The sequence below is a fragment of the Neofelis nebulosa genome, chromosome 12 (assembly GCF_028018385.1).
Source record: "Neofelis nebulosa isolate mNeoNeb1 chromosome 12, mNeoNeb1.pri, whole genome shotgun sequence".
NCBI lineage: Eukaryota > Metazoa > Chordata > Mammalia > Carnivora > Felidae > Neofelis > Neofelis nebulosa.
The window spans coordinates 22,190,799-22,214,376 of record NC_080793.1 but is presented as its reverse complement, the minus strand read 5'-3'; the positions used below and the strand labels follow the sequence as shown (position 1 = coordinate 22,214,376).

Here is a 23,578-nt window from a genome sequence, read left to right as displayed (position 1 = left end):
CTTGAGATCTATGTCTTATTCCACACATGGCTTCTTCCAGCTGTAAGAACTCCGAAACTTCCGTGAGAGGTTCTGCCACCCTATCATAATGGTTAGTTACGAAGATGAAATACTAACCATTCTGAGCCCCCAGAACTACCTATAATGAACATCTCAAATTAAAAATGTATAGGAAGAACTCCTGATCCAAGTCCATGCAAATTTCTAGTTTGATAACTCAATTCTTTTTTACTACAACAGAGTATGTAATTAGCAAGTGTACAGTAACCACTTCAAATTATATATAAAACACAACTTATAAAAATATATATTTATTAACAAAATTTCCTGAACATAGGAAATGGCAAATATCTGTAAGTCAAACTATTTATTTGTTTATAGTTATCTTACTAAGTGTTTCTATTTGGCAAATATTCCAGTAAAGGAATATTAACCTGACAAATGTTAAATGTGATGCTTAACTGTATCCATCAAATGTCACAAATGAACCAATTAAATGCTTTAATTAACAACATTCTATGAAGTAGTAATGTTAGCCACACCACAATAGATCAAATATCATTAATTAACTGATCCTCAATAAACAAATAAATTCTACTATCTTCAAGAAATGCACTTTAAAACCATTATCTGTATTAGTAATATGCTTTTACTAATTTTACTAAGGAAGATAAAAATGATCAAGGTAACCAAAAAGCAATAGCAACATTTCCTGTCTGGTTTTTAATCACCTTTTCAACAAAGAATATGTAAACTTTTTGCTAATAATATTCACTATATAGAGGGAGAGTATCTTTCTGAAAACCCCTTCATAAATGCAAAAACTAAACTCAATGTCTAACATTAGTTACACAAAGGAAAAGCTAAACAATATCTTTGGAATACATGATTATTAGAGAAAATTTTTCTTGAAAGTATATACAACCTAAAAATTCATACATAAAAAGAACTTTTTCCACATGGACCCCAGTAGGAATTATTTAGGTTTTTCTAAAGTATCCAAAGAAATCAATTTTCATAATAAGGGGTGGAAAAAAAAAAATCCCAGAAGTCACTAACCACAGAAAGGCTGGCGAAAATATCCCGTATGCTGCCCTCAACATTCCCACCTCTAAGCGCCATCAGAAAGATTACAGCTACAAGTAGTTCTAATGACTCACATCACTCTCTTGCTAAAGTATATAACAAAATATTTTCTAAACATGATTTATGACTGAAAGATAAGCAATTAACACAATAGCACTGCAGATAAATAATAAACCCAGAACCAATAGCAGAGACAAAAACAAATTGTGACATTGCTGCCCCTCACAACCATCTAACAGAATATACAGGATACAGTGCATGAAACATGATAATGTACATGATACACATACACGATACATCTCACAGCCATTAGACTTGGCCATGTTGGCTCTTTTAAAACCACCCAAACCATATATTCTCACTAGTGGCAACTGAGTTAAAATAAAGATCCAGGCACATGTAAGATTTCCAGAAGATGTAAAATAAATGTGTAAACATACAAGAGCTGAATACTAAAACATGTTATTTAGCCTCTCCAGATTTAAATAACCTCATCCAAATTAAACAGGAACGTTAGTTTCACTAAAGGGCCAGAATCAGACATGATAATCTCTGTCATGTCCAAACACATACCAATCTGTTTATAAATATATTTGTTTCTTAAACTTATTTACAAAAGTGTAAGAACATAGGGTCTTATCACAATGTACTACACAATGTTTAGGGCTTAAATCTGTTGTCTTCTTCTTACCAGCAATGCTCAGTTTAAAAGATTTTCAGGACAACCAAAAACTGGGAAAGAACTAAAGAATTCATCCTAATGGGGTCTGAGTTGGAACAAAAAAGCAGGTGATTACTCAAATCAACATAACAAGTATTATATTTTTGTCATGGTCACCACAAAAGCAAGTTTCCTGATTCATCTTAAGAAAAACCTATTAACTTCTGAAATGAAGAACCTCTAACAATCTCTTTTGAATTATTAAAGAAGTTATATATTAATTCTAAACTAAAATATACCACACATTTCTATACAGATTTTGGAAAACTTATTCTTTAACTACCAAATGAGGCATAATTTATATCCTCTCTGTGTCTTGGTCTTCTGATAATCACAGGGTATTTTCATAAACTATTTTGTAATTAAGAATATAAAATTTTTTTGTTCAGGAAGAAAAGGACAAGTCATTGAAAAAGAGATAATCCTATGTCCTGTGTTAATATTTTTGTTTGTTGCTTCCTGTCATACATAAAAAAAATTCTATTTAAAAAACTACTTTATGTAAATAAAATGAAATTTAGAAAATACAGAAAAGTTCAAGAAAATAAAAGTCACCTTTAACACTAGTACCCAGAGATAATCACTGTGGTTCAATCTTTAAATATTACATACCTGGCTCTTTCCTTTCAACATCAAAAGATTAGTTACTTTGCCAAATGGTAGACCTAATGATATGACCTCTGCTTCGGTGACATCACTTGGAATTTTGCGAAGATGGAGAACACGAGAAGGCGAACAGGGAGGTCTATCTCCTTTAAATTTCTTGTTGTCATTCCCATTAGCTAAAAAAATATAAGATTTTTTCAAATTACTGAAACTAATTTAGGTTGACATACTACATTAACCCTATTGTCACATTTCATCTCCAACAGTTTTAGTTTTTGAAATTCAGGGAAACTCTAGGGCTGATCAGAGACAAGGACAGTGGAAAACCATCCACTTTCAATGAATGGGTGTTTTGGTTTTTCATGGCAAGTATTAAATTTTTTAAAAATTGAAGTCTGGTTTTTAATTTCAAGGAAAAGTATTGGATAAATAAATTAATATAGAGAGAGATCAAATTCCTCTAAACAACTATTGTGAATGGAGAATAATGTTTATAATGTCTTTAATGTATTTTTAAAGATATTCTGCTAACTTGTTCCCGTGCTAAATAAGTAAATATGAACAATTAACTTTCAGGAAAGACTATAAAAGAAATTTTATATTTACCACATCCTGAGGGGATTTGGATTTGAGCTGTATCATTATGAAAATTAAGTTTATTTCTCAGGCATTATGTAGTTTTTACTAATCTATTTATAAAGTGTTTTTTAGAAGCTAAATTGCGGTTTCCTAAGACAATCTTATTCCTTACCATGTAACAGTAGGTCTTAACATAAGCATCTTATTAGAAATGCAAATCTTCAGCCCCACCTCAGACCTACTAAATCAGAACCTAAGGAAGGGGTGGCACCCAGCAACCTGTATTTTAACAAGCCCTCCAAATGATTTTGATGCAATCTGAGGTTTGAGAAGACTGCTGCACAATAAAAAAATCCATTATCCCAGTTACAGCTAGATTTTACTTAAATTCTTTTAACACTGACAATAACTAGAATTGATAAGCCTGTAATGAATACTCAAATTTATGTACATAAGATTCAGAAATGTTTTTCCTTGGAAAAAAAGCACCATATAAGACTGAATGCAAATTATCTGAAAGCCCTGTTTCATTACAGTGTGTGTGTGTGTGTGTGTGTGTGTGTGTGTGTGTGTGTGTGTGTAAATGCTAAACAGTACCATACTTAGCACTATTAGGAGGAAAATACAATCTTTCCAAATGTCTAAAATTGTCACTTTTCCAAACATTAATGGAACTTTGCAATCAGATGTCTATGGCTATAAATAAGTAACATGAGGACCACATAAAAACTATATGGCCATACTGTGTCCCCATATCTGTGGCATAGAAGTCAACATGCTTTCAAGTGAGTAGCTTGACTTAATACCCAAATCAGCACTCACTCCCAAATTCTCTGTTCATGAATGCAGGCAGCATCCTACCCAGACACCAAATACTACTGATTCCTTCAGGTCCTTAGTGGTCTGTACCTGTATATAACAAATGCCTAGTGAGACTGTGGAAAATAGGCAGTTAAATATTTATTGCAAATTAATCTGTGAGTCAAGAGATTTCTTCTCCTCTCAACCACCCAGAAATATTGATTTTTCCCTCCAAAATCACTAACATTTTTCATGTCCATTCGCAATGTCACTAAGTTCACCTATGATCATTTCCACTTCTACTCTACCTCCCTCTAGCCTCAGTCCCTCCTCCACCCCCACTCAGATTCAACATCCTATCGACCGACCACACTATCCTGCTCTAAACACGCTGACCAGCTTGCAACCACCTGAAATGTCCCTTAGTTTCTAGTTTTCACACTGTTTTCACTTATACTACCTCATTTGAGTAGACAAATAAAAATATACTGAGTTAAATATTAACAGATGAAGAGACAGAAGTTCAGAAACTAAATGATTTTGTACACAGCTAGCAAGTGAAAACGTCATTCAAACTGAAGTTTAAAGGTAATTTTTTTTTTTTTTTAGCACAAACATCTCAAAATGTCTTACCATTCCTAGAAAAAAGCAAGCCACTTGACACGGACATACATTTTGAAAGTATGTGCAGATTTATGTGGATTATAATGACAACTGTCATTAAATTAGAACACTAATCATCACGTCCTAAACAGGAGTGAAAGCTAGGCATGGAGTATGCCCTTTTGCACCCTCCTTTGCATCGATGGCAAGATAGCACTACCACCATCTTGTGCCTTCTTAACTAGCACAAGGTGTTAAAGACTGGAAAAACCTCCTAGATGCAAGGAGATTTTATCAGTTTACCCAGAATATTCCAAAAACAAATGGAAGAACACTGAAAAGGCTGCTCCTGAGCAGGGGAGGGGCAGAGAAAAAGGGACAGAGAGAATCCCAAGTAGGTGCTGAGCTGTCAGTGCAGAGCCCCTTGTGGGGCTCAAACTCATGAACTATGAGATCATGACCTGAGCTGAAACAAACAGTCCACACTTAACAGACTGAGCCACCCAGGCACCCTGAGGTGGTTTCTTTAACAGAGGTTTTCATCATCTCTGTAAAACTGTGTAAGCAAAAATGAATGCCTACACTTGCTATGTGAATTCGTGTTGTACTATCAAATAAAGACCTATGGTAACAAATTAAAAAAATTTTTTTTTCAATGTTTATTTAGTTTTGAGAAAGAGACAGACAGAGACAGAGCACAAACGGAGGAGGGGCAGAGAGAGAGGGAGACACAGAATCCGAAGCAGGGTCCAGGCTCCACTGAGCTGTCAGCAGAGAGTCTGATGAGGGGTTCAGATTCACAGACCACAAGATCATGACCTGAGCCGAAGTCAGACACTTAACCGACTGAGCCACCCAGGCACCCCTGCTGACAAATTTTATCAAGAGATACTTAATTACAAAAACCCAGCATTTTAGGTTGTTAATTGTTCTGAATTATAAAAGTGCCTGAGCAATGTTAAGAGCATGGGCTATTAAATCAGACATCCTGTTCTAACAAGTTACCTGAAATAGCTGAGCCTCAAATTCTTTTCCAGTAAAATGAGTGTAACAGGGTTATTTTGAAAAGTAAATTAGATAACATATTTAGATACAAGGTGTAATGCCTAGCACATAGTAATCAATAATATGTCACGATTTTCTTAAGAAGGATTTTTATCTAGAAGTGATAGTCTTTCTACTTTTTTGGTATTAAAATGATGATTATAGGTAACAATGATTTTTTTTTCTTATAAGTGCTTACTTTGGAAAATTTAAGACACTGTCCAAATTAACTAAAAATTTAATTATTCTATGAAAGCTAAAAATCTAAGAATGACCCCAGAAAAGGTGATAGCCAAAGACTCGATAAATATAATAATCTGAAAATGGAAAATACATAAGCAAATATATGGCATCATTTAATAAAAGTCAACAGAAAACAAGGAAATTCTAATGTATTAAACACGTAACTTTGAAGAATTGTTCTCTGTACAAAAAAATAACATGAGACTTTCCAAAATTTTTATTATAAAAATCAGCATTCAAAATACTTCACTTGTAAAAATTTCATATTTTGCTGAATGATACACTGAAAATTACTGAATACTTGCTATATATTAGGTTCCAAAGAGAGTAAGTAGGTTTTTATTTTTTTCAATGTTTATTTATTTATTTTTGAGACAGCGTGCAAGCAGGGGAGGGGGAGAGTGAGAGCGAGAAGAGAGAGACAGAGAGAGAATCCCAAGCAAGCTCTGTCCATGCTGTCAGTGCAGAGCCCGATGTGATGCTTGAACCCACGAACTATGAGATCCTAAGTAGAAGTCAGATGCTTAACCTACTGAGCCACCCAGGTGCCCCGAAAGAAGCTTTTTAAAATTCATGTATTTCCATCTCAAAATTGGAGAAATCCACCAGGAAAACTATCCTAGAAATCTGGATCTTTTTAAAAATGCAAGTTTAATAGGATATACTTTATCTATTTATTTGTTTATTAAAAAAAATTTTTTTAATGTTTATTTTTGAGCAGGGAAGGGGGCAGAGAGAGAGGGAGACACAGAATCTGAAGCAGGCTCCAGGCTTTGAGCTGCCAGCACAGGGCCCGACACGGGGCTCGAACCAGTGGACTGTGAGATCATGACCTAAGCCGAAGTCAGACGCTTCACCTACTAAGCCACCCAGGCATCCCTAGGGTATACTTTAGATACAATAAAATCTATGTAACATTTTAAATGCAGAGTTTGACAACTTTTGACAAATGTATATATCCATATGACCACAAAAATCAGGATACACAACTTTTCCATCATCCTCAAAAGTTCCCTGGTGTCCCTTTGTAGTCAGTCCTCCCTCTAAGACTCTCACCTCCTCAAGCTATACAGCTATCATTTGACATTACCATAGTGTCTTAGTAACTATAGATTTACAAAACAAAACAAAACAAAACAAAAACTATAGCTTTACAGCAATTCTTTTTAAGTTTGTTTATTTATTTATTTTGAGAGAGAAAGAAGGAGCAAGTGCAGGAAGGGCAGAGGGAGAGGGAGAGAAAGAGAATCCCAAGCAGGCTTCATCCACACTGTCAGTGCAGAGCCGATGCAGGGCTTGAATCCAAGAACCATGAGATCACAACCTGGGTCGAAGTCAGACACTTAACCTACTGAACCAGGCGCAGCAGCAATTTTTGTTTTTTAAGTTTATTTTTTTTTAGTAATCTCTATACCCAAAGTGGGACTTGCATTCACGACCCCAAGACTGAGTGGCATGCTGTTCTAAGCCAGCCAGGAGCCCCTTAACAGCAATTCTTGAAATCAGGTATTTAACTGGGGAGAATTCATGTCATAATAATTTTGAGTCATCTAAAACATACACATCATTATTTCTCTCTGCATTTATTTACGCCTTCTTTAATTTCCCTTAACGTCCTGTGGTTTTCAGTGTAATGGTCTTGCACATATTGGTATGCTGACCCTATACTCTGCAACCATGCTAAATTCTTTAGAATTTTCTACATAATACAGTTTTATTGCTTACTTTCCAACATGTGATGCCTTTTATTTCTTACTCTAGTTTTATTGAGCTGGCTAGGACTTCTTGTACAAAGATGAATAGAAATAATGAGAGTGAACATTACTTCCATTACTGTGGATTTCAGGGGACACGACTGTCTTACACCATTAAGTATATTGTCTGCTGTAGCTTCACACATTTAGTAGGGTAAACAGGTTCCCTTCTATTCCTGGCCGAGGTCTTATTTGGCTGAAGGTCTTATTTATCATGAATAAAAGTCAAAGTTGAATTTTAAATGCCTTCTCAGGACATATTAATATGATCATAAAGTTTTTCTCTTTATTCTGTTAATAGAGTATATTGTACTAATTTTCTAAAGTTAAACCACTTTGTATTCTTGGAATAAATCTGACTTGGTCATGATATATGACCTCCTCTCCATGTATATATATATAATATACACACACACACACAATTTAGAAGTAGGAATTTACAGCACACACTGAATTTGACTTAATGCCTTCTAAATATATTTGGGTCCATTTTCATGAGAGATATTAATCTGTAATTTTATTTTCCCTCTTGTATCAAGGGTAATACTAACTTCATAAAAATAAATTCGAAAATGTTTTTTTTAATTTCTTTTCATTTTATTTATTTGAGAGAAAGAGCACACGTGAGAGAATGGGGGAGAGGGGCAGAGGGAGAGAGAGAATCTTAAGCAGGCCCCGAGCTCAGCACGGAACCCAATGTGGGGCTCAATCTCTCGACCCTGGGATCATGACCTGAGCTGAAATCAGGAGCTGGACGCTCAGCGGAGTGAGCTACCCAGGAGCCCCAAAAGTGTTGTCTTCTATATTCTGAAGGAGTTTGTGTAGCACTGGTATGGTTTCTTCCTTTAAAAAAACCACTGGGTCTTAAATAAAAAAAAAAAAAAATTTATATTTATTTTCAGAGAGAGAAGGGCGGGTGGCGGGGGTGGGGGTGGGGGTGTAGTGAGCAAGGGAAGGGCGAGTAGGGGAGAGGCAGTGTGGAGCCTGACACAGAACTTGAACTCAGGAACCACGAGATCATGCCCTGAGACAAAATCAAGAGTCAGACACTTAACCAACTGAGGCGCCCAGGCGTCCCTGGATCTTAACTTTTTAATTATCAATTTGATTTTTAAAACAAGTATAGGGGTTATTTGGGTTTTCTAGTCATTTTGTACCAGTTATGATACTCCGTATTTTTCAAGGAATTTGTCCACTTCATCTACATTGAATGAATGCCTATTCATTCATTTTATTGGCTTAAAATTGTTCATAATATTTCCTTAATATCTGTCTTAGCCTGCTTAGGATACTGTAACAAAATACAGACAGGGTCATTTAACAATAGAAATTTACTTTCTCATACTTCTGGAGATTAAAAGTCCAAAATTAAGGTACTAGCAATGTCACTTTCGAATAAGGACTCTTTTCCTGGCTTAAAGACAAGCTACCTTTTCAGTGTCCTCACATAGCAGAGGTGGAGGCAAGAGCAAGCTCTCTAATATCTCTTCTGATAGGACACTAATCCCATTGTGAAGGCCCCACAATGGGCCCAACTCCCAAGGCCCCATCTCCACATACCATCACAATGGGGGTGGGGTTTAAACAAATTACCAACAGATGTTGGTAATTTCTGTCTTCTCTCATTTTTTGGTCTTACCTAGAGGTTTATCAATTTTATTGACCTATACAAAAACAACTATTGGTTTCATTAATTTTTCTCTACTGTTTTCTATGTCCTTAATTTATGCTCCTATATTTAATATTTTCTTCCTTTAAACCTGGAGGTTTAACTTGTTTTTCTTATACTATGCTTAGAAGCTTAGATGATTTACTTTACACTTTTCTAATGTAAACAAAGCTGTAAATTCCTACTTCTAAAAACAGTTCTAGCTGAACCCTTCAAAGTTTAGTAAATTGTGTTTTTGTTTTAATTCACCTCAAAATATTTTCTAATTTCCCTTGTGACTTATCTGATTCATGGGTTAAATGTTAATTTTTAAATAAACTGGAAAATTTTCCCCCATATACTTGAGGATTATGCGTTTTTGATTTCTAATATAATTTTAAAGAGAACGAACTATAAATAATTTTAATGCATTCACTTTGAGACTTGTTTTAGGATGCACATATAGCCTATCTTGGTGATTATGTCATGTGAACTTCCAAAAAAGCATATTCTGATGGTGTTGCAGAAACTACTCCACTGTCAATTAAAATCAGTTGGTTGTTAGTGTTGAAAACATCTATATTAGGAGATCTACAAACTTTTTCTTAAAAGGCTACATAAATAATTTAGGCTTTGTGAGTCATACAATCTCTGCTGCATCTATTCACCTCTACAGTGGTAGCATGAAAGCAGCCATATGGACAGAAATAAAAGAGTGTGCCTCCATTCAAATAAAGTTTTATGAATAAACATCAAAATTAGTACCTCCTATAAGCTTCAGGTATCTCAGAATATTGTTCTTTGTTTTATTTTTTCACAATTTAAAAATGTAAAAATCAGTCTTAGATCACAGGAAATATAAACCCCTGTCCTGTGTCCTAACTGATTTTCTGTTTACTATGCTATCAATTACTGAGACAGGGATTTTGAAATCTCCAGCTATAATTGTGAATTTGCCTATTCCTCTGTTTAGTTCTATTAGCTTTTACTTTATATATCTTGAAGCTCTGTAACTAGGTAAATATACATGTATATTCAAGATACGTATATTTATCAAGAAATACAAATAAATACAATGGAATACAAAATGGTAAATAATGAATAAATATGAAATACACACACACACACACACACACACAACAGTACAAAGAAAGCCAAGAAACAAAGGAAGAAAAATAACAAAGAATAAATGGGACAAATAGAAAACAAATAGCAAGATGATAGGCTTAAAACTAACCATGTCACATAATTATATTAAGTGGAAATGACATAAAGATTCCAAATACAAGGCAGAGTTCATCAGTGTAATAAAGCAAGACTCAATTATGTGATGTGAAGAAGAAATCCATTTTTTAAAAATTTTATTTTAAAGTAATCTCTACACCCAATGTGGAGCTTGAACTCAAAACCCTGTGAAAAAGAGTCACATGCTCTACCGACTGAGCCAGCCAGGTGCCCCAGAAGAAATGCATTTAAATATAAAAATCTCACGTTCAAAGTAAGAGGAATGGAAAAAGATAAATATGTAAACACTAATCATAATAAAATGCAGTGGCTGTACTACTATCAGACAAAGTAGACTTCAGGAAAAGGAATATTACTGGGGATAGAGAGACATTTCATAGTAATAAAAGAATCAATTTATCAAGAAAACATAATATGTCATGCATACATGTACTGCATGCATACATGCAAACATATACTGGGGGCGCCTGGGTGGTTCAGTCGGTTAGGCGTCCGACCCCGGCTCAGGTCATGATCTCATGGTTCGTGGGTTTGAGCCCCACATCGGGCTCTGTGCTGACAGCTCAGAGCCTGGAGCCTGCTTCGGATTCTGTGTCTCCCTTTCACTCTGCCTCTCTCTCCTTCAAAAGTAAGTAAAAACATTAAAACAACAACAACAACATATACTGGACACATAAAAGGCAGACAATCTTTTTAACTGGAATATTTACACTTTGTTTACTTTTGTTTAAGTGACTGCTCTGGGGCTAAATCAATATGCATCTTTAACTTTCCAAGGTCTACCTTTAAATGATATCACCTAGGTACAACGTAAGAACTTTTCAAAGCATAGGTCTATCTCCCTCATCATAACCTTTATGTTACTGTCATATTTTAGTTTTCACATATGCTATAACCCCAAAAATTTATTTCCCTTATCTTGCTTTAAATAGTCAATTATCTTTTTTTCTTTTTGCATCAGGTTTTTGTACACTCAACGTATCTTACAGACCTTTCCATAGACAGCATTGCATACCTTTTTTCTCTTTCTTTTCTTTTTAAACTAGGGTAAAATCACATAAGAAAATTCACTACCTTAACCTTTTTCTTTTAGATTTTATTTATTTAATTATTTATTTTGGTAATCTCTACACCCAACATGAGGTTCAAATTTACAATCCTGAGATCAAGAGTCACATGCTCTACCGACTGAGTCAGTCAGATGCCCCTTAACCATTTTTAAATGCAGAATTCAGTAGTGTTAAATACATTCTTAATGTTGTGCAACTATCACCACCATCCATTTCAATAACTCTTTTCATCACGCAAACTGAAATTCTATACTCATTAAACAGTAACTCCCTAATTTCCCTCTTCTTCCAGCCCCTGGCAACCACCATTCTACTTGCTGCCTCTAGGACTTTGAGTACCCTCATTTCCTTTTGTGCATATTCTACAGCTAATTTCTTTGTGGTTACCATGGGGATTACATTAACATCCTCAAGTTATAACATTCTAATCTGACTTTATACCAGCTTATCTTCACTAATATGCAAAAACTCTGCTCCTTTACACCTGTCCCCATACCCTTCTGTTGTTGACGCCACAATATTATATCCTTATACACTGTGTGCCCCAAAACACAAACTAATTCTTTTAAATGTGTTAGTCTCCTAAGTTACATGGAAAAACAAATGTGGAGCTACAAACAAGTCACATGCTTTTAGATTAAGAACTCCTTAAAAAAGGCAGTCTCTTGTTAAAGACCTGTACTTTAGGTCTTTAACTATAAATTATAAACTATAGAACTATAAAACTATAAAACGCTGATGAAAGAAATGGAAGACAACACAAAGAAATGGAAAGACATTCCATGCTCACAGACTGGAATACGGTTAAAATGTCTACACTACCCAAAGCAATCTACACATTTAATACAACCCCTATCAAAATAACAAGAGCAGTTTTGATAGAACTACAACAAACAGGGGCGCCTGGGTGGCGCAGTCGGTTAAGCGTCCGACTTCAGCCAGGTCACGATCTCACGGTCCGTGAGTTCGAACCCCGCGTCAGGCTCTGGGCTGATGGCTCAGAGCCTGGAGCCTGTTTCCGATTCTGTGTCTCCCTCTCTCTCTGTCCCTCCCCCGTTCATGCTCTGTCTCTCTCTGTCCCAAAAATAAATAAACGTTGAAAAAAAAAAATTAAAAAAAAAAAAAAAAAAAAAAAAAAAGAACTACAACAAACAATCTCACAAAAGACCCTGAACAGCCAAAGCAATCTTGGAAAAGCAAAAGCAAAGCTGGAGGAATTGTAATTCCAGACTTTAAGTTACATTACAAAGCTGTAGTAATGAAACCACTATAGTACTGGCTCAAAAATTAGACACACAGATCAATGGAACAGAAGAGATAATGCAGGGGGCAGTTGAGCCTCCAACTCTTGATTTAGGCTCAGGTCATGATCCGAGGATTGTGGCACTGAGCCCCGTATCAGGCTCTACACTGAACTTGGAGCCTGCTTAGGACTCTGACTCTCTCTCTCTCTTCCCCCTCCCTCTTAAAAAAAAGAAAAGAAAAAAAGGAAAGAAAACCCAGAAATAAACCCACAATTATATAGTCAATTTATCTTTGACAAAGCAGGAAAGAATATCCAATGAGGACAAAAAGTCTCTTCAACAAATGGTGTTGAAAAACTGGACAGCAGGGGCGCCTGGGTGGCTCAGTCGGTTAAGCGTCCGACTTCAGCTCAGGTCACGATCTCGCGGTCCGTGAGTTCGAGCCCCGCGTCGGGCTCTGGGATGATGGCTCAGAGCCTGGAGCCTGCTTCTGATTCTGTGTCTCCCTCTCTCTCTGCCCCTCCTCCGTTCATGCTCTGTCTCTCTCTGTCTCAAAAATAAAGGTTAAAAATTAAAAAAAAAAAAAAGAAAGAAAAAAGAAAAACTGGACAGCAACATGAAAAAGAACGAAACTGGACTACTTTCTTAAACCATACACAAAAATAAAGTCAAAATGGATTAATGACCTAAATGTGAGGTCTGAAACCATAAAAATCCTAGAACAGAACAGGGACAGTAACTTCTTGGATACTGGCCCTAGCAACTTCTTTCTAGATGTCAACTGAGGCATGGGAAACAAAAAACAAAAACTATTTGGACTACAGCAAAATTAAGTTTCTGCAAAGTGAAGGACAGTCAACAAAAGTAAAAGGCAATCTACAGAATGGGAGAAGAGAATTGTAAAAAGCATATCTGACAAGGGGTTAGTATCCCAAACACATAAAGAACTTATAGAAGCGCCTGGGTGGCTTAGTCAGTTGGTTAAGCATCTGACTTTGGCTTAGGTCATGATCTCAGGGTTCTTGAGTTCAAGTCAAGCATCGGAGTTTTTGCTGTCAGCACAGAGCCCACTTTGGATGTCTACCCCGCTCTCTCTCTCTGCCTCTCCCCCTCTCGTGCTGGTGTTCCCTCTCAAAAATAAACATTAAAAATAAATAACTTACAACACTCAACACCCAAAAAACCCATAAATAACCCAATTAAAAAATGGGTAGAAAACATGAACAGACATTTTTCCAAAGAAGACCTCCAGATGCCTAACAGACGCACGAAAAGATGCTCATCATCACTTACCAACAGGGAAATGCAAATCAAAACTATAGTGAGACATCACCTCACATCTGTCAGAATGGCTAAAATCAGTAACACAAGAACGAAGAGGTATTGGTGAGAATGTGGAGAAAAAGGAACCCCTGTACACCACTGGTGGGAATGCAAACTGGTGCAGCCACGCTGGAAAACCATATGGAGGTTCCTCAAAAAGTTAAAAACAGAACTACCTTATGATCCCACAATCACACTAGTGAGTATTTACCCAAGGAATACAAAAACATTAATTCAAAGGGATATATGCACCCCTATGTGTTTAAAAAAAAATTTTTTTAATGTTTATTTTTGAGAGAGACAGAGTAGGAGCAGACAGGGAAGAACCAGAGACAGAGAAACACACAATATCCAAAGCAGGCTCCAGCACAGAGCCCGACGCAGGGCTTGAACCCACGAACCATGAGATCATGACCTGAGCCGAAGTCGAACACTCAACTGACTGAGCCACCCAGGCGTCCCCTGCACCCCTATGTTTATAGCAGCACTAATTCAAAGGGATACATGTGGCCTATATGTTTAAAGCGGCACTATTCACAATATCAAAGATATAGGAGCAGCCTTAGTGTCCATCAATAAATAAGTGGATAAAGAATATGTGGTATATAGGAGCACCAGGGTGGCTCAGTTGATTAAGTGTCCAACTTCAGCTCAGGTCATGATCTCACAGCTTGTGAGTTCAAGCCCTGAGTCAGGCTCTGTGCTGAACCTCAGAGTCTGAAGCCTGCTTCGGGTTCTGTGTCTCCCCCTCTCTCTGCCCCTCCCTCACTTGCGCTCAGTCTTTCTCTCTGTCTCAAAAATAAATAAACATTAAAAAAAAGAATATGTGGTATATATACATCTTCTGTATATATGTATATAGGTATATGTATGTATGTGTACACACACACACACACCCAAATATTATTCAGCTATAAAAAAGAACAAAGTCTTGCCATTTGCACTGACATGGATGTAGGCAGAGAGTATTATGCTAAATGAAGTAAGTCCATTAGAGAATGACAAATACCATACGATTTTACTCATATGTGGAATTTAAGAAACATATATGGAACTAAGAGCAAAAGGAAAAAAACAGTGAGAGAGAAACCAAGAGACAGATTTTTTTTTTTTTTTTTTTTTTTTTTTTTTTTTTACAGTCTTGACGTCTTTTATTTTTTTTACATTTATCGCACCATGAATTCATAGGGAATGGGTTCAAACAGCTCAGGCTCCTTTCCATTGGTTCTCACAAAGTGTGCTTCTCTGGGTGGGGCAGGCTGGTGCTTCAGTTGAACCCAAGTACCTTTCTCCTTGGCTTCCTTCTTTTTCTGATCATTTTCCTTCACACGCTTCAGGAAGCTGTCTCGGCTCTTTGAGTGCTTAATGCGCTCGATACATACATTAATTCTCTTAGCAAGAATCTTGCCCTTGTTTGTTTACGACAATGCCAATAGCATGATGGGTAACACTGTAGACTCTTCCGGTTTTGCCATGGTAACATTTGTGGGGCATTCCTTTTTGAACAGTGCCCATTCCCTTGATGTCCACAATATCACCTTTCTTGTAGATTCGCATGTATGTTGCCAAAGGAACAACTCCATGTTTTCTAAAAGGCCTAGAGAACATATAGTGAGTACCTCTCCTCTTTCCCTTTGTGTTGATCATTTTGGCGAATTACTGGAAGATGGTGGTTCTGTGAGACAGAATCTTAATTACAGAGAACAACCTGATGGTTACCAGAGGGGAGGGGAGGGGGAATGGGTTAAATAGGCAGTGGGGATTAGAGTGAATTTGTGATAAGAACTGGATGATGTATGGAAATGTTGGATCACTATACTGTACACCTGAAACTAATACAATACTGTATGTTAACTAAGTGGGATTAAAATTAAAACTTACAGAAAAAAAGTAACAGCTTAAATAATGCAGAAAATAAAAGGAAGAGTTATAATCGTTCAAAAACCACTAGCTTTTTAGACTCTTAAATACAGAGAACAAACTGAGGACTGCTGGAGGGGTTATGAGTGTGGGGATGGGCTAAATGGGTATGAGACACTGAGGAGGGCACTTGTTGGGATGAGCACTGGGTGTTATACATAGGGGATGAATTACTGGAATCTACTACTGAAACCATTATTGCATTATATGCTAACTAACTTGGATATAAATAAATAAATACATACACACATAATAAAATACTAACTTTTATAATTGCCCTTGTATTTACTTTCATTGAGATATTTATTCCTTTACATGGCTTTGAGTTACTGTCTCATGGCCTTCATTTTCAAGCTAAAGGACTTCTTTGAGTTTTTCTTGCAGGGCAGGTCTAGTGGTAATAAACTCCCTCAGCTTCTGTTTATCTGGAAATGTCTTAATGTCTTTCTCTTTTTAAAAAGATTTTATTTTCACGTAATCTCTATACTCAATGTGGAGCTCGAACTTGCAACTCCAAGATCAAGAGTTGAACATTCCACCAACCAAGCCAACCAGATGCCCCTCTCTTTTTTTTCTTAATTCGTGACTGGCCCATAGAGCCAGGTATGTTACATGTAAATGACCTAATTTATTTTTAAATCCAATTTATTTAAAATAAAACATAAAGATACTTTTTGAACTCATGAACTCAGGAGTTCATGAGATCATGACCTGAGCCACAGTTGGACAATTAACCAACTAAGCCACCCAGTACCCCAAAACACAAAGATACTTTTTTTTAATTTTATTTTTTATTTTTTAAAGTTTACATCCAAATTAGTTAGCATATCGTGAAGCAACGATTTCAGGAGTAGATTCCTTAGTGCCCCTTACCCATTTAGCCCATCCCCCATCCCACACCCCCTCCCATAACCCTCTGTTTGTTCTCCATATTTATGAGTCTCTTCTGTTTTGTCCCCCTCCTGTTTTTATATTATTTTTGTTTCCCTTCCCTTATGTTCATCTGTTTTGTCTCTTAAAGTCCTCATATGAGTGAAGTCATATGATTTATGTCTTTCTCTGACTAATTTCACTTAGCGTAATACCCTCCAGTTCCATCCATGTAGTTGCAAATGGCATGATTTCATTCTTTTTGATTGCCGAGTAATACTCCATTGTATATATATACCACACCTTCTTTATCCATTCATCCATTGATAGACATTTGGGCTCTTTCCATACTTTGGATATTGTTGGTAGTGCTGCTATAAACATTGGGGTGCATGTGTCCCTTCGAAACAGCACACTGTATCCCTTGGATAAATACCCAGTAGTGCAATTGCTGAGTCGTAGGGTAGTTCTATTTTTAGTTTTTGAGGAACCTCCATACTGTTTTCCAAAGTGGCTGCACCAGCTTGCATTCCCAACACAAAGATACTTTTTAAGGACAGTTTTGCCAAGTATTGGACACTTGGTTGACAGTTTAATTCTTTTAGCACTTTGAATAGATTGGCTCACTGCTTTCTGGCGCCCAAAGTTCCTGATGAGAAATGTGCTCATATTCTCATTGAGGATCCTTGTGTGTGATGAGTTGATTCCTTCTGCTTTCACGATTCTTTGCAGAAAGTTTATTATAATGTGTCTCATGGGAGGTGTCCTCGAGTTCACCTTACTTGGAATTCATTAAGCTTCTTGGATATTTATACTCCTGTTTTGCATCAAATTTGTGGCTGTGGTAACTCTGGAAATCAGATTCTTCCCCTTCCTCAGGGTCTTCCAGTTTTGTTACTGTTTTTCTTTTTTTTGATTGTTGTAGGCTATTTCTCTGTACCAAGAATCAGCCTCAAGTGTAAACTTAAGGTCTTTTCTGGTTTCTTCCGAGCCTTTGCCTAGGCATATATACTATCACTTTCTAATTTTCCCTGTAGATACAGTTGTTTTCTAATGTCTTAGTTTTTGATGCCTCACTCCCAAATAAGGTAAAAGAGGAAAAATGAAGGAAGAAGCAAAGAGCACCAGGCCTTTAAATCCACTAGAAGTCACTGGGGGAGGCAGATATATCTGCTTCCCTACCCCCATCTTTCTTTTTGGAACTTTAATTACATATATGGTCAGACCACCTAATTTCTGTTCTATGGGTTACTAAACTATTCATTTCTTCCTCAACCTCTTTTGGTCTGTATGCTTTCATTTCTATTGTGGTTTGTTTGTTTGTTTTGAGGATTTTATTTTTAAGCAATCTCTACACCCAACGTGGGGCTCACAGTCACAACTTCGAGATTAAGAGTTGTGTGCTCTACTGACCAGGAGGACCAGGTGCCCCTCTACTGATGTCTTTAAATTCAGCGATCATTATATAACTATATAATGTGCTATTAATGCAATGCCATGTGTTTTTTAGATGCATTTTTACCTTTAGAAATTATATTTGATTTTTTAAAGGTTCCATTTTTCTGTCTTATACTAATATTTTCCTTTAAATCCTTAAACGTACTTTTAATAACCATTTCAAAGTCCAAATCTGCTAATTTCATCACCTCTGTCATTTTTTAGGTCTGCTTCTGTTGACTGATTTTTCTCCTGGTTATGAGTCACAGTTTTGTGATTCTTTCTATGTTTGGCAATTTTTGACTGAACAGTCAACATTGTGAGCACTAGGATTTGTTTTATAACTTTAACATGCCAGACTCTTTTCTGGAAAAAAAGGTAATTTCATATCAGGCAATTATTTTGGAGTCTTTTTTTTTTTTAATTAAAATTTTTTTTAATGTTTATTTATTCTTGAGAGAGAAGAGAGACAGAGCACGAGCGAGAAAGGGGCAGAGAGAGAGGGAGACACAGAATCCGAAGCAGGCTCCAGACTCTGAACTGTGAGCACAGAGCCCGATGCAAGGCTCGAACCCACAAACCATGAGATCATGACCTGAGCCAAAGTCAGACGCTTAACCAACTGAGCCACCCAGGCGCCCCTGGAGTCTGTTTTTAAGCTTTGTTAGTGTGGGTTTAGAATGGTAGCATTTACGCTAGAGCTGGTGTACCGTTAGCAGTAAGGCATGTGTGGCTTACTATTTGGCAATAGATTCAAAGGTAGATTTCTAGAGCACTTTTCTCACAGAGCTCCCTTCTCTCCCATACCCTGCCTCCACAGCTCCTAGCCTCAGCCTTTCAAACCTGGATCTGTCTATTCAACTCAGCAATTCTGCCATGTTTGCTTGGGTTCCCCTCCACCGTGCCCCATCCTGCCCCCGCAGCTTACATAAAGTCTAAAAATAAAATGGCAAAGTGATAATAGGGCTTGCCTCAGTTGTTCATTGTGATCCAAAATCCTAGTCCTGCATATAATAATAATATATTTGAAATAACAGCTGCTTCAAAAAAAAGTTAACTTGTCAGTCATGTAAAAAGTCTAAATGTAGACATTCCAAACGTGGAATGGTGACATACAAAGTTATCAGTGACTCAGGCTCTACTTGTCTTTCTGTTGGGGTGCAGCCTTCAACTTCATCCTCTAAAATGGAAACTGGAACTCCCACAGGCAGTAGGATAAAAGAGGAAAAAGTATACCCGTGTAGAAATGCTCCAGAAGTAATTTCTATAACTTCCTCTTACATCTCATTAGCCAGGACTTAATCACATGACCACATCTAGCTGTAAGGAAGACTGAAAAGTAGCTGTTTAATTTGGGAGACAATGTGCCCAGATGAAAATTAGGGTTCTGTCACTAAAGAAAACAGAAGAAAACAGAAAAGTATTGGGGTACACAATAAACCATCTATGCCGTAATTCCTAAGATTAAATTTAAAAGGAAAGGTATACATTTCATGAAGAAATATGTAGAACATTTTCATAATTACCAAAAGACATAAAATAGGACCCACAAATATGAAATCACAGGTCAGGTTCCCAGACAGAAAGACACAATTTTGTTCATCACCATTCCAATTTTTATATCTTGCAGTAAATCCATAAATTTGTAATTAATTTACTTGCAAAGTTTCTTCTCCATGTGTAAAGGTGTTAATATGTTGACCCCATTAACAGAACTATGCCAACAGCTACATTTTATCAGTTTTATCTGCTAACACTGAAATATCCGTTATTACCCAATAAAGGTTTAATGTTGAATCATCTCAAGGAATCAAAGTATAGCTTCTGGGAAGTCATTCTATCAAAAGTGAAATATCCAACATTAATGAAAATTGAGTTTTAAAAGTTCTACCTTCAACATCAACTTTTTATGAGGCAGTAATACAAATGTAAGTTTTGGTGCAACCGTGTCATGACAAAAATACTGTTCTGACAGTCCCAGGGGCAGACGTGTATGTGCAATTGGTCTGGTGCATACATAACTCCTTTACCAAACAAGCAATATTCTACTAATAGAAAGAAGCTATAGTTGTCAAATTTTACAAATTATTTTTAAATCCACATTTAGAACCACAAAAATTTTGTGATTCTACCCATTATCAATGCAATTTAAAAAATTTTTGTATCTTTATAGCAGCACTACCAACAATAGCCAAAGTATGGAAAGAGCCCAAATGTCCATCAATGGATGAATGGATAAAGAAGGTGTGGTATATATATACAATGGAGTATTACTCGGCAATCAAAAAGAATGAAATCTTGCCATTTGCAACTACATGGATGGAACTAGAGGGTATTATGCTAAGTGAAATTAGTCAGAGAAAGACAGAAATCATATGACTTCACTCATATGAGGACTTTAAGAGACAAAACAGATGAACATAAGGGAAGGGAAACAAAAATAATATAAGAACAGGGAGGGGGACAAAACAGAAGAGACTCATAAATATGGAGAACAAACAGAGGGTTACGGGAGGGGGTATGGAAGGGGGGATGGGCTAAATGGATAAGGGGCATTAAGGAATCTACTCCTGAAATCATTGCTTCTCGATATGCTAATTTGGATGTAAATTTTAAAAAATAAAAAATAAAATAAAAAAATTTTTTGTATTTTTAAAAAAATACCTGGGGCACTAGGTGGCTCAGTCAGCTGAGCATCCAACTTCAGCTCAGGTCATGATCTCACAGTTCGTGAGTTCAAGCCCCACACTGGGCTTGCTGCTGTCAGTGCAGAGCATGCTTCAATTCCTCTGTCTCCCCTCCCCTCCGCTCCTCCCTTGTTCATGCTCTCTCAAAACTAAAAACTAAAAGCAAAAAAAAACCAAAAAAATCACCTTACACAGGGATTAAACTCCTTTGTAAATGAGCAGTAAAGCCTTTCTCTCCAAATTTGTTCAAAATCGATTAGAATATAGTCATGGAATGGAACACCAAAATCTTGAAATTTTAAAGTTTTTGAAGTTTGCAAATATTAGGTCAAATATCATAAAAATATTTTTGTAAGTGACCTCAAAAAAAAAAAAGGTAAAATTTCCAGGTGTCAACAGCCAAACCTCTCAGCAAAAGCAAACTAAAATTAGAAATTTCCCATAAAAAGAAAGAAAGAAAGAAAGAAAGAAAGAAAGAAAGAAAGAAAGAAAGAAAGAAAGAAAGAAAAAGAAGGGTAGGCGAGGGAAGGGGAGAAATTTCCCATCTACCAGAAACATTTAAAAAGGAAGCCTATCTCTGTTCAGGAATTTACATTCTGAATTTTCTCTTCCTCTCTGGCTTAAGAATCTCCAAGGTAATAAATTAACATATACGTTAGAAGATGTAGGGGCTGGTGGTACCTTATAAAATCTAGCAGAGCAAACCACAAAACACCTTAGAGATTCTCACAGAAGAAAAAACAATTCAGCTAAAAACTATTACTCACACAAGGAAAAACACTAGAATATATGCAAATATTCAACAGAAGAATTAAACAGTACACTAGACAAAGTTGAACAGAGAATGAGTGAATCAGAAAAACATTTTAAAAAAATTATCCAAAATACAGGACCTCAAGGAAAAAGACATGACAATATAAGAGGTTAAAACAAATACAGGACTGAATGAAATGGGTCTTATACATGTCTAACTGGAGTTACAGAAGGAGCTGATTCTTTTTTTAGGTTAATTTTATTTATTTTGAGAGAGAGAGAGAGAGAGAGAGAGATCATGATCTGAGCCAAAATGAAGTCAGAGCCACCCAGGTGCCCACAGGAGGCAGTTCTGTGAAGAGCTGGGTCACTCCAAAACAGGATAAATGAAAGTTAAGTCTCCAGCAATGGTCCTTAATACTGGCTGAACCTTAGATTATCACCTAAGAAGCTTAAAAAAAAAAAAAAAAAAAAAAAAAAGAAAGAAAGAAAGAAAGAAAGAAAGAAAGAAAGAAAGAAAGAAAGAAAGAAAGAAAGAAAAACAGTGCCTAAACCTACACCCCCCAGAGATTTTAGAATTGGTGTGGGGTAGGTCAAAGTATCTTTGTTTCCCTCAAGCTATTTTAGTGAGTATCCAGGTTTGAGAACCTGTGATCCATACCTACAAACAGCTAAACCAATGAACAAAAATAAAGAGAAAAATGTTAAAAATAACTACAGAGAAGTAATTTTACCTACAGAGTAGTAAGCCTGCTCACAAACTTCCCAATAATAGAAGCTAAAAGAATAACAGAATCATACCTTCAAAGTGTAGAGAGAAGTAACTGTCAACCTAAAATTCTAAATAGCTAACTAACATTCAATAGTGATAATGAAACAGACATTTTTTAGTCATAAAGTCTGAGAAGTTACCATTTATAGAGCTTTGCAGAAATAGCTATTAAATAGGGTGGGCTGAACACAGAATGGAATGGGATATAAGAAGAAATTCAAAACATAAAAGCAAAAAACACAACAAACTCTTGTTGCCAGCTAAACTCACATTTCATATTTCTTTTTTCCCTAAGTAATCAATCAACCAGGATGAAAATCCTCCTGGTCATCCATCCTGGTAGTTCATAAACATGACCAAACAAACAAAGTGACCTGTTTTTAAAAGAACAAACATATGGGCCCCACCCTAGGTGTACTGTAACTCTAGGAATAAGGACATTTTTTTAGCATCCTACACCAAGAGGATAATCAGGTTTAGAAATATCAGGTTCTAGTATTTCCTTAATACAGCAGTTCTCAAAGTGTGGCTCCGCAGTAGCATCACTGTTATCAGGGAACTTGTGGAAATGCAAATTCTTAGGACCCACCTCAGATCTACTTTATTAGAAATTCTGGGTATGGACTCAGCAACCATGCTTTAATAGGCCCTCCAGGTGACTCTGACACCAGCTCCAGTTTGAGAAAGCTGCTTTAGTCTCATGCTCATATTATCTGTTCACACTTCTACGTGAACAAATCCTCTGCTGCTGTCCTGCCCATAAAATCTATCCATTTAGTCCTCTAGAGCAATGTACCATGGTTAACCAATTCCTAGACATTCTTAATCTCTTCAGTGAATTTTCTTTCTATCTTTTCCCTCAACTGAAACTAACCTTCTTCTCTTATAGAGTTCTCACATAAAAGCTGTTCACTCTCCCAAACACCATGTGGCTGAGGGTCTGGAAAGTGAGGTTCACTCATTCCTGCTTCCTATATCTCCAAAAACATTTGGATAAAAATCTTGCCTTTTCTGACACTCTCCACTCTCAAGCCTTTTAAACTGTGGATGATACTAACTTCCAAATTTCTCTTGTGATGTTGGGAAGAACCCAATGACTACCCAACATTTCCATGTGGATGTTGCAGAGGAACTTCAAATTCAATATATAAACATCAGAACCTGCCATATTA

The 23,578-nt window shown here is 36.4% G+C and overlaps 1 protein-coding gene and 1 pseudogene across 11 annotated transcripts in view; both read right to left on the bottom strand.

Annotated features, from left to right (window-relative positions):
- PTBP3 (polypyrimidine tract binding protein 3) overlaps positions 1–23,578 on the bottom strand; it is a 133,248-nt gene that overhangs the window by 69,942 nt on the left and 39,728 nt on the right. For 9 of the 11 annotated variants that reach the window (XR_009251488.1, XM_058694536.1, XM_058694537.1 and 6 more), the window contains one exon: positions 2,420–2,589. The exons of the other annotated variants lie outside the window; for them this stretch is intronic. Coding sequence is in view for 8 of the 9 variants with exons in the window: in XM_058694536.1 (XP_058550519.1) it covers positions 2,420–2,589 (170 nt within the window). In the remaining variant the exon portion in view is untranslated. The remainder of the gene's footprint in view (positions 1–2,419; positions 2,590–23,578) is intronic. 11 annotated transcript variants of the gene reach the window in all.
- On the bottom strand, positions 15,119–15,654 carry LOC131491493 (large ribosomal subunit protein eL21-like; annotated as a pseudogene).